Below are 12,565 nucleotides of genomic sequence, written 5' to 3' on the forward strand. Positions count from 1 at the left end.
CTGCTTATACTGTAAAACCTCATCTTTTTAGCAAACCACGCTAACAGAAGCCTCTCGGAAGTGAGTGCCGTGTTCTCTCTGTATTCTTTCTGTGGATTTCTGGACTAAGTTCAGGTTTAAATGTAGGTTCTTCTTGCAATGTCCAGACATAATTCTTTTAAAATAATGAATTGTAAAAGCAATTATTGAATCATTTCTAGAAATTATTAAATGATGTAAGTCATGTCTTGTGTGTTATTTTAATATTCATGTCTTATGTGAAATATTCTGTTCTCAAAGGACAAGGGAATATTGTTGCGCTCAGATGAAGGCTGGTTGTAAGTCCAGGTGCGTGAAAACCAGTGAAATGTAGAAGAGACTGTTGATGGTTCGCACTCTGAAAAACTAGACAAAGTCTTTAACAAAAAGAATCAATCATTTTATTAGAGCAAGAGCAGACGTTTCAGCCATCCAGCTATTCTCAATGCTCATAATCAATCAATATTCTGTTCTCCAAATGTTTTTAAGAAATCTTTATAAATACGTTACTTTAAAGCTGAAGTGTGTCATTTTTGTTGATTTTAAAATCCTATTACAGTCCGAATATCAATAGACAACTATACATGAGTCATTTGTAGACTGATTTATACAAAAAGTGTTTACCTGTGGTGCAATTAAAACAATACTTCACAAGACATCCTGCTTCGTCAATAAACAAGCTACAGGTAGTCCAAAATGCAGCAGCTAGAGTCCTTACCAGGTCAAGAAAATATGATCATATTACCCCAATTTTACAGTCTCTGCACTGGCTACCTATTAAGTTCCGTATCAGTTACAAATTATCATTACTTACCTATAAGGCCCTAAATGGTTTAGCTCCTGCGTACCTAACTAGCCTTCTACCACGTTACAATCCATCACGCACCCTAAGGTCACAAAACGCTGGACTTTTGGTAGTTCCTAGGATAGCAAAGTCCACTAAAGGAGGTAGAGCTTTTTCACATTTGGCTCCCAAACTCTGGAATAGCCTTCCTGATAATGTTCGGGGTTCAGACACACTCTCTCTGTTTAAATCTAGATTAAAAACGCATCTCTTTCGCCAAGCATTCGAATAATGTATCTCTTAAATTGTGAGTGTAGTTGCATCTGCATTTTTATTCTTTAGCTTGGGTTAAACTAATGATGTCTCTATTTTGTTTCTATGTTTTGCCACGGGATTTACATCCCGTGGTAACTAGGATTTACACAAGCTCCAGTCTGGATCCAGAACACCTGAGAAGAGATGATGCTGACCCTCAGAGGACCCCAGATGATGCTAACCTTGAATCAACAAACAGAACTAACAATTATTGCTACATGTGTGACTGCATCCTATAATTACTATTAATTAATAATATTGATAGTTCATCATCTAGCTGACTACGTCTTGTATTATTATTATTATTTTTATTTTTCTAAAATCCTGTCAAACGTGCACAAACTACTAGCTACTACTAAATATTGTAGAAACATAATTTTCTGTAAAGTTGCTTTGTAACGATTTGAATTGTAAAAAGCGCTATACAAATAAACTTGAATTGAATTGAATACTACGATTAAAAATGTGGTTGAGCCAATGGCATTGGATTGGGGGCAGGACTATCTGTTTATGAAATCTGATCAGTCATTATTTTTGCAATTGCATTTGCTCAAAAAAAGAAAAAAAAAAGCAACTACTTCAGCTTTAAAAAAAGCTGTGCACTCAACACTAGCACAGAATTTAAAATGTTTTTTTTTTTTTTTTTACACATTCTGTTGTAGGTAATAGGTTTCGTTTTGGACAGAAAGAAGACAGAGAATGGCTTATAGAGAAACGGGGATTTGAAAACAAAACCAACACCTTAAGACAACAAAGAAGAACCCAACAGCAAGAGAAAAGGCCCGACACAGCAAGACAGCACACAGAAATCGAGAAAAGCAGAGGAGGGACTCGGGGAGGAGACACAAACAGCGGCCCATAGAGAATCAGTCAAAGCCAGGCAGGCCATCTTGCAAAGAGCCACTCAATCACAGAGAAGACCACACAGAAGGTTTCAAATGCAGAACAGAAGTACCACGGCACACACCGTGGGGTGTTTCATGTGCTGCTGTGTGTGAGGAGAAATACTTGGTGCGTGTGTTTGTAAGAGTTTTGATGTTTGGTGAGTGTTTCTGAGTGTGTGAGTGTCGTGTCTGACACAGGTAGGGAAAGCAGGGAACTCACTCCCGGGAGCGACGCTTGCATTGGCAGTGGAGAGAACTACATGAGTGGGGGTAGAAATATTGGTTACGTCATGGAGCTGGCTGAGCACTGAGGATCGACGTCTCACTGCACCCTGAAACGAACCACTTCTCTTGAACGTACTCACTACCTCCATCTGCAGGAGAGAGAGAGAACCACATCATATACACACTTCAGAGAAAGAAAGAGAGAGAAAGAGTAACAAGGAAAGAGCAGAGCGGGAGAAAATATGCTTGTGATACTTCACCCGGCAGGAGAAAACAAAGCTATGCTGGCATTGTGTACTAAAGGGTACATCTTTCAACATTAAAAGGATAGCTCACCCAAAAGTGAAAATTCTGTCATTATTTACTCCCCCTCTTGTTGTTCCAAATCCATTTGCTGTTAAAAAAAAAAAAATTAAATAAGAAACTTTTTTTTTTTTTTTTCAATCTGTTCCTCACATAAAGCGGCTGTCTAGCTACCTGGAAAGCACATGGTGTTTTTTGTCCTTTTTGGGACTTCACAAACATGGGAACCTACATTACTAATTAAGAATTTCTCCTTTTGTATTCCACAGAAGAAAGAAAGTCATACATAAAACAACACGAGGCTGTGTAAATGATGACATCATTTTAATTTTTGGGTAAACTACCCCTTCAATGATCTGCAACCAGGATCTTAATGAAAGTCATGATGAAATTCTAATCGATCCAATTTACATTCTTAGTACATGGTCTGGGTCTTATTGGAAATAATTTATTGGTGCATAAAATAACAAAGAAAATAAAAGTATTTATAATCATTCATTAAAATGTAATTACTTGCTCTGCCACAAAAATAACTTATCGCTGACCACCAAGACCTGTCATATCAAGATCACTTTCCACTCTTCAGTCAGTTTCCCTATCACATACAATATCACAATCACTCAAGAAAAAATGTATTGGTTGCAAGCGACGTTTCATATTGACTTTAAAGAATAACGTTGCCTTCATTTGTCAGTTCATTTAACAGGGTTCTGTTCTTTTCTTCCACAAATAGAGTGTGGATGTCACTGCAGTATTTTTTTTTTCTAACTGGCTTTTTTTATTATTATCAAATAGACTGCACAAGATAAGTTCACTGAACATCACTTTGTAATAAAAGCTAACACAACAAACGGATACCTCTGCAACCACCCCACCCCCAAAATGTTTCATTTCTCTGAAACTCACTTTGTGCGCTGAATCAATTTTACATGCAGCCCTTAAGAACAAGTTGAACCATGCCAAACTAAAATGGGAAATGCCGTAAGAATATGCAATCAGCTTGCATAAAACCTCATTGATAATTAATCTGCAAATACCCTGTGTCAAAAACACAACACTGAGAAATGGAGGTACTCTCCTCAGTGGAGTCACGCAGGTTGAAAGCTGTGATTAGATCAGGCTGACTGTTGATATGAGCCCAGTCGCTATAATGTGTGTTGTGTTTTGCCTACTCAGTGTCAAGCAGTGAAGGAATCAATGGAAATCTTGTATGGAGCTTTATAAGCACTTCAAAAATCCATACGGGGCACTCCAAAAAAAAAAAAAAAAATGCTCTACTATCCCATCAAGTATGCTCACTGATGTATATTGGCCAAAAAAGAGAGTGCCACATCATGCATGCATGTGCTCTGAGAATGTTCTATTATAAAAGCTTATAGAGTTACAGTGCCATAAACCAACAGGCACCATGACGCACCTCCTCTACAACTGCTGACCTTCAATATCATACTGTATATGTACCTAGCACAGTTCTGATCAAGAAACTTGTATACTAATGATATACTAACTAATGTATACTAACTCAAAAGTCACAAGTGCATCACACAACAAATCCTTCCACAAAGATTCATAATTTAAAGAACCATCAAATGACAATTCTTTGCAAACCCCCAAAAAGAGAATAATCACACTTAAAGTCATGGATGGAGTCCAGACTGAGAACAATAAGTGTATGCATATACAGTACATGCTTTCAGTATGACTCTACAATTTTCATAGTCATAAAAATAAAGAAAACTCTTTGAATGAGAAGGTGTGTCCAAACTTTTGGTCTGTACTGTAATTCAATATAATTAATTTCAGTATAATTATGCTGGAAATTCAGGAAATTAAGCAAGCATTGGCCCTTTAAATCAAACTACTTCAACAATTCAAAAACAAAATAAAACTGAGAGCTGAGTTTTCATGAAGGTTGAAAATTGTAAAGAGAAAGAGATAGCGAACAGAAAATGGAAAGAGAAAGAAGATAGTATAATACACATTTGGTTGATTATATATACAGATCAAATCAAAACAATAACTACTTCTAATATATTCACACTATTTTGTAATTAAGTTAGGCACATTTATGATAATGTTAAGAGCCTTGATGTGTAATATAGTGATGCACTATAAAACAGCACCATATCAGTAGATATTAGAGGATCATTTTATTGTATCAGCAGATACACTACAGTTCAAAAGTTTGGGTCAGTTTTTTTCCTGAAAAAAATTAATACTTTTATTCAATAAGGACGAATTAAATTAATCAAAATCACAGTAAAGATTTAAAATGTGAAAAGGTTTCTCTTAAACTATATGCTGTTCTTTTGAATTTACTATTAATCAAAGAACCCTGAAAAAATTTATCACAGTTTCTACAAAAAATATTAAGCAGCACAAATGTGTTTCTTGAGCATCAATTTAGAATAATTTAGAATGAGTAATTGCTGCTAAAAAAAAATTCAGCTTTGCCATCACAGGAATAAATTGCATTTTAAAATATTTTACATTTTAAATAGTAATAATATATTTTTGTGTACATTTATTTGATCAAATAAATGTAGCCTTGGTAATTATATAGAGTTAGAAGACGTTAATTTATTTTTATTTTTTTATCTAACTGACCCCAAACTTCTGAACCCCTTATTTTATACTCATAGGCCAACTCAATATCAGCCACAGCATGAAAATAATTAACAGCTTATCATATCTACCAGATCTTAAATATTGGTGCATCCCCAGAGTCAAACATTGTTCAGATCCTCATTAAATCTTTCAAGCTCTATCAAGTCTGAGAAGCATTATTCTCAAGTCCCATGCAGCGCATCAGGATGATTCTGTGCTGTGACTCTGAGCCAAATGAGTTAAAAAGCAAATAAATTAGGAATTTAAAGGACTCGAGTTACATAATAGAGTGACAAAACAGAGCTCTGAGCACGGAAAGGGGGTTGGGAATGTTATACATTCTTGTTGGGGGAAATCTATACGCAAGTATAGGGTCCCAACAGTGGGAAGCAGAGACAAAGCCAGATTAGCAAAAGAGAGGAGGAAAGAGAAAAGGAAGAAGGCAAGGATGAACTAATGTTGGTGATTCAGAGAGGGTCTAGAGAGAGTGGGGAGAGTAGAGAAGGAAACAAAAGAAAAAGCAAAAGAGCATTCTTTGAGGAGACAAAAGCTCTACTGTCTGTGGAAACCATCTTACGTGGCTAGTGCTCTAACTGGTCAGAGGTAAGGGGTCGCATGCACAGCACCTGAGTCTGGATACGGTTAAGGCCTCTAAACCAGAGGATCTGCCCCCTTCGTAGCTCTCTCTCAGCGTGGTCTATCTCCTCCTCATCCTCAGCCAGCTCGTCCTCCGACATCTCGTCCGTCCCTGGTCCATGGCCTGCCTCCTTCAGACACTTCAGGTGACTAGTGGGCACTGTGGCTATCACCTGAGATGAAAAGAAGAATTGGTTTAAAAGGAGTGGAGTGACTGATGCATATGATCAGAGGCATGCACAAGGGGTGGGTGCAGGGGGGCTCGAGTCGGGGTGTGCTAAAGTGCCCTTTCAGTCTGATCTAGGTGCCCCTGGTTACCCCCTGAACTGTGATTGTGCCCTCGTAATGCCATTTCACCCTGCCCCTCCGGAGGTTTTGTGCACGCCACTGTGTATGATAGTGAGCAGTGCTTGATTTACAGTACATAAAATACATATATTTACAAAAGATGTAGACATACTTTAATAAAAGTGCTACAAATCTGGAACTGATTGAAACTGAATTAGACAACATCCCTATTATCAAAACTCTGCCCTACGGTCAAAAGCACATATCGATGGCTTTGCAATCACAGAAATAAAAGACACTATATGAATCAATTTCTGAGAATAAGAGACTTTAAAAACATAAAAAATTTGAACAAGGAATTTTTTTTAATGGCAGCATATTAGATATTGAACTGTTCATGCTCTTTTCCCCATGTTTCATCCTGTAAAATTAAAATGTTGTGGTGTGTAAATTTACTTAACTGATTTTAGTTTTAAGTGTTTAGTTGTATTTATTTATGCGAAATACTTTCTAGAAATAGAAAGACATTTTTACTGTCAGCCTTAACATGAAACTAATTATCAGCGTATTATATCTGCCAGATCTTTAATATCGGCCCAATCATTGTTCAGCTCTATCAGCTGTCTGAGCAATATGTATGTATGTCCAAGAAACCACATTATCAATTCCCATGCAGTTCCAGGATGGTACTATGGAACTAATGAAACACTATTTAAAAGTACTGCTATTCTGTCAGATTTAGTTATGGAAGGAACCAATCCCCCTCCTCCACCCTACAAAGAACCCGCTGAGACGTCAGAAGTGGCGGCAGCAAAATAACATTCTTGTGAGACAAAACTGAAAAATGCTTATGAAGCTGGAGTTGGCACTTAACTTGCAAGATCCAATTCATCTACCAAGCTCTCAGCTTCCTGCTGCCCAAATTTGGATTGCCCTATGAATATGCAAAATGAAAGGCAGAAGGTACCTTAAAAACTTGGCGTTGAGTGGTTAGACAATGAGCCTGTGGTATGTGATATTTTCTAAGCATTTTATTTAAAATTGCTTTTTGCATCTTTAACGGGCTTGTCTATTTTGGGTACACCAATTCATGATACTTCAAGATGCATAAAATTTATCATACACCCACTGACAAATATTCACAGTAGGATGAGACCCAGAGAGCTTTCACACCAATAAATACTATACTGTGGAAGAACCTGAACCCAACTGAAAACCCGTGGGATGAATTTGGGATGAGCCAGGCCTCATTACCCAACATCAGTGCCTGACCTCACTGATGCTCTTGTGTCTTAATGGGAGCAAATTCACAAAGCTATGTTCCAACATCTAGTAGAAAAAAGCCATTCCTTAAGATTAGAAGCTGTTGTAGCAGTAAAAGGAGGACTAACTCCTAATTAATAGACATTGGTTTAAAATTAATTGCATGTGGCACATTTGGGTGTTCACATACACTGTATAAAACAATTAATTATTAGGAAACTATATTAAATGCACACAAAATATATATTTTTAAATATTTTCTAAAAGTTCACTTAAAATATATTGAAACATGCAGTGCCCTCCATAAGTATTGGAACAGTAAAGACAAACTTGCTTTCTCTGCTGTGTAGTCAATACATTTGCAAATATGATTAAAAGATGAATATGTGATACAAACACGCCAGGTTCCACCTGCACGCAATCACGACGCACACCTTCACCGGAATTCTAAATCACATCCACCTGATCCGCATCACCATCCAATCACCTCAGCACCATAAAAGCCACACACACGCACTCACGCACTCACGCGGTCACGTTCGCAACAAGTTCATTCCTGTATGCTTACTCTAAGGACTAACTCCTCTTCTACTTACCTCTCTCCAGCGATTCTCCGAAGACCCAGATCCCCCGTGTGCGTGTGTGTGGTTCACCTTCACTCCAAGACTACTTCACCCAGCCTGCACGGATCCATCCATTCACTCATCCCTCACTACCTGCTCCTCTGCTTGTGTCTGTTCCAATAAACATCTTTATCTGTTACTCCTCAGCTTCCCGAGGGATCCGTAACAGATGACCGGATCAGCACCGCCAGGCACAAGCATGAGCCTCACGGACCCCTTTCAAGATCTGGTTGATGCACTCCGAAAAACACTCATGGCTACACCTGCAGCGAGCACTTCCGCCGACCATGTCAACACTTCCTCTCCTTCCGTTCACGCCAGTCCCATGGCCAGGCCGGCACCCTACTATGGTTCTACGCTGGAATGCAGCGGTTTCCTCCTACAATGTTTGCTGGTCCTGGAGATGCAACCGCACTTATACCCCACTGAGCGATCGAAGGTAGCCTTTGTTATTTCCCAGCTGCAAGGTAAAGCACTACTGTGGGCAGATTCTATATGGACTCAAAATAACCCAGTTGTCCAGTCTTATTCTAGCTTCATCAACCATTTCTGTGAAGTTTTCGGCAGACCAGCTTGGGACTCTTCCATTGGTGAGAAGCTGTATAATCTAAAACAGGGAAAAATGTCTGTCAATGAATATGCCCTTCAGTTTAGGACTCTAGCGGCCTCCAGTGGATGGAACGAACAGGCTTTGCTGACTACCTACCGTCAGGGATTGGAACCTCGAGTGCAGTTGCATCTCGCTGCATACGAGGACACCATCGGGCTTGAACGATTCATCCAGCTGTCCATCCGCTTCGCCACTCTTATGCAGTCGTGCTTAGAAGAGCACCAGGGCCAAGCGTATTCTTCCACACGACTCTGCCGACCAGAGGCCGTCAGCTCCCCAGAACCAGCCAGCGAACCCATGATTCTTGACTCCTATCGCCTTACTATTGCGGAGCGACAAAGACGGCTGGCCCAGAATCTGTGCCTCTACTGTGCAGCCCCAGTGCATGCCATTGCTGTATGCCCCGTCCGTCCTCTTCGTCCCATGGTGAGTGCCATTCTGCCTTCAAGATACCAAATGAAACCACTCACCACTGTTGTGACACTTACTGCCGCTGACATGTCTCTTGTTCCTGTAGCTCAAGTGGTAGAGCATTGCGTTAGCAAGCGCAAGGTCGGGGGTTTGAATCCCAGGGAACACATGTTAGGAGAAAAATTGTTAGCCTGAATGCAATGTAAGTTGCTTTGGATAAAAGCGTCTGCTAAATGCATAAATGTAAATGCATAAATGTAATGTAAATGTCTCTTCCAGTTTCCGCCCTCCTTGATTCTGGGTCAGCCGGCAAATTTATCTCCGGCACCCTCTGCCGTCAGCTCAAGCTCCCTACCACGGCAACGCCGACAGCCTACCAGGTCCACACTATCACCGGCAAGCCGCTAAGCAGGAGGTGCGTGCGCCATAGTGTGGGTCCCATATCCCTCCAAACCGGACTACTCCACCATGAGGAGATCCATCTGCTGGTTCTGGAGGAATCCACCGCTGACTTGATTCTAGGGCGTCCGTGGCTGGAGCAGCACAACCCCGTAATTTCCTGGAAAACAGGCAAGATCCTGAAGTGTGGCGAGGCCTGTTTCAAGTCATGTATCTCCGGTTGTCCAATTCCAGTCACACCTTCCCCTGAACCTCTTCCACTCTATTCCACATCCATTGAGATCCCAGTGGAAAACCAGTCCATCGCAATCCCTCACTGCTACGCCCCCTTCAGTGACGTCTTCTGCCCCAAACAGGCTTCCAAGCTGCCTCCTCACCGGCCGTGGGACTGTGCAATAGATCTGCTGCCGGGTGAACCAGTGCCAAAGGAAAGGATATATCCCCTTTCCATTCCTGAGGAGAAGGCCATGGAGGATTACATCAAGGAGGCGCTGGCCCAGGGTTATATTCATCCATCGACCTCCCCTGCTGCTTCGAGCTTCTTCTTCGTGGAGAAGAAGGACGGAGGTTTGAGACCATGTATAGATTACCGGGCTCTCAATAACATTACTGTGAAGTTCAGATATCCACTTCCCCTCGTCCCAGCTGCTTTGGAACATCTCCGTGGTGCCACTGTATTCACCAAGTTGGACCTCCGCAGCGCCTATAACCTCATCCGGATACGTGAGGGGGACGAGTGGAAGACCGCCTTCATCACCCCTACTGGCCACTACGAATATTGTGTAATGCCGTATGGACTTTTTAACGCCCCCTCCGTATTCCAGGATTTCATCCACGAGGTGCTCCGGGAGTTCCTCCACAAGTTCGTCTTAGTCTATATCGATGACATCCTCATCTACTCCCGGAGCCTGGCAGAACATCAACGCCAAGTTGCTGAGGTCCTGCAATGCCTGAGGGCCTACCAGCTCTACCTCAAGGCCGAAAAATGCTCCTTCCATCAGCCCTCAGTGCAGTTCCTTGGCTATAACATCAGTAGCAGTGGCATCCGGATGGACGAGGGGAAGGTTAACGCCGTCAAGGATTGGCCCACTCCAACCACCATCAAGGAGTTACAGCGATTCCTAGGCTTTGCCAACTTCTACAGACGGTTTATACGCAACTTCAGTACCATCACCAGTCCTCTCACCAGTCTCCTCTGCAATAAACCTAAGTCTCTCTCCTGGACTCCTGCCGCCACTGAAGCCTTCCAAGCCCTGAAGAAGGCCTTTACGACCGCCCCACTCCTGTGCCATCCCGATCCCGATCTACCCTTCGTAGTGGAAGTTGATGCCTCAACCACCGGAGTGGGAGCAGTCCTGTCTCAGCAGCAGGGGAATCCCAGCTGCCTCCATCCATGTGCCGCCTTCTCCCGGAAACTCAACCCGGCGGAGGTTAACTACAACATAGGCAATCGGGAGCTGTTGGCCATCAAACTAGCTTTGGAGGAATGGAGGCACTGGCTAGAGGGAGCCAGACACCCCTTTCTGGTCCTCACTGACCATAAGAACCTAGAGTATCTTCGAGTAGCCAAAAGACTCAACCCTAGACAAGCCCGCTGGGCGTTATTCTTCACCCGCTTCCAATTCACCATCTCGTACCGCCCAGGGGTGAAAAACGTAAGGGCCGATGCCCTATCCAGATGTTATGCCCTCGAAGAAAAGCCTGAGACTCCGGAAACCATTCTTCCTGAAAGTATCATTGTCTCTCCTATTAGCTCGTCCTCTGAGACTCTTCCTCCTACCAATCCAACTACCAACACCCCGCCGGGTTGCCCACCGGGACACCAATATATCCACAGGACATGGCGCACTCCACTCATACATCACTTGGCACTGGTCATCCGGGGGTCAATGAAACCCTCTCGTTGCTGAAGGACCTGGTCAGAAGGTCTCGCTGTCCACCCGGGACATCCGCCTGCGCCTACCCTGCCGCAAGCTCAGTCCAAGATTCATTGGCCCATTCACCATCATCCAGCAGATCAATCCGGTCACATACAAACTCCAACTACCCCCTGAGTACCGGATTCACCCCACATTCCATGTTTCCCTTCTTAAACCTCACCATCCTTCTGTCTCTCCCTCCACAGAATGTGGCGAAGCCGAAGCCCCCCCTCCTCTCCTCCTAGATGACGGCGCAGCCTACACAGTCAAGGACATCCTGGACTCCCGGCGGCGTGGTGGGCAGCTGGAATACCTAGTGGACTGGGAAGGATACGGTCCAGAGGAACGTTCCTGGGTCCCACGCAACGACATCCTGGATCCTACCTTACTCGATACCTTCCACTCCAATCATCCCAAACGACCAGCTCCCAGGGGAAGAGGACGCCCACCACGTCGTCGGGGTGTCTCAGGGGCAGGCCATGGGGAGGGGGGTACTGTTACAAACACGCCAGGTTCCACCTCCACGCAATCACGACGCACACCCTCACCGGAATTCTAAATCACAATCCATCTGATCCGCATCACCATCCAATCACCTCAGCACCATAAAAGCCACACACATGCACTCAGTCATTGTCCGGTCACGTTCGAGACAAGGTCATTCTTGTATGCTTACTCTAAGGACTAACTCCTCTTCTACTTACCTCTCTCCAGCGATTCTCCAAAGACCCAGATCCCCCGTGTGCGTGTGTGTGGTTCACCTTCACTCCAAGACGTCTTCACCCAGCCTGCACGGATCCATCCATTCACTCATCCCTCACTACCTGTTCCTCTGCTTGTGTCTGTTCCAAAAACATCTTTATCTGTTACTCCTCAGCTTCCCGAGTGATCCGTAACAATATGCAACAAAACTACAGAATGTCACATTTTATTATTAGGTCTTTCGACACACATTTTACCAAATAAAAAGGACAGCACTTTTAGAGTTCATCCCACTATTTGATGTGAGCATAAGTATTGGAACAGTTGAATTTAAGGCAGATGTAAAAGATTGAAAGCTAATATTTAGATGCAGATCCCTTGCATGCAATCAGAGCAGTGAGTCTGCAAACCATAGACATCACCAGACTCTTGGTCTTATTCTTTGAAATGCTTTTCCCCAGCATTTAATGCAGCCAATTCCAACTGTTGCTTGTTTTGAGGAGTTTCTGTCTTTAGTCTACTCTTCAGCTGGTGAAATTTATGTTCAATCGAATTTAAATCTGGAAATTGATTTGGGC

The 12,565-nt window shown here is 42.6% G+C and overlaps 1 protein-coding gene across 5 annotated transcripts in view; it reads right to left on the reverse strand.

The window, feature by feature from the left end:
- Positions 1-12,565, reverse strand: part of LOC132128858 (plasma membrane calcium-transporting ATPase 3) — a 64,090-nt gene that overhangs the window by 9,497 nt on the left and 42,028 nt on the right. For 2 of the 5 annotated variants that reach the window (XM_059540236.1, XM_059540235.1), the window contains 2 exons: positions 5,763-5,945; positions 2,222-2,375 (listed from right to left, as the gene is read on the reverse strand). In XM_059540236.1, the coding sequence (XP_059396219.1) occupies positions 2,222-2,375; positions 5,763-5,945 (337 nt within the window). The remainder of the gene's footprint in view (positions 1-2,221; positions 2,376-5,762; positions 5,946-12,565) is intronic. The other 3 variants (XM_059540234.1, XM_059540233.1, XM_059540237.1) reach the window with 2 other exon arrangements.

This window comes from Carassius carassius, chromosome 46, assembly GCF_963082965.1.
Source record: "Carassius carassius chromosome 46, fCarCar2.1, whole genome shotgun sequence".
Classification (NCBI taxonomy): domain Eukaryota; kingdom Metazoa; phylum Chordata; class Actinopteri; order Cypriniformes; family Cyprinidae; genus Carassius; species Carassius carassius.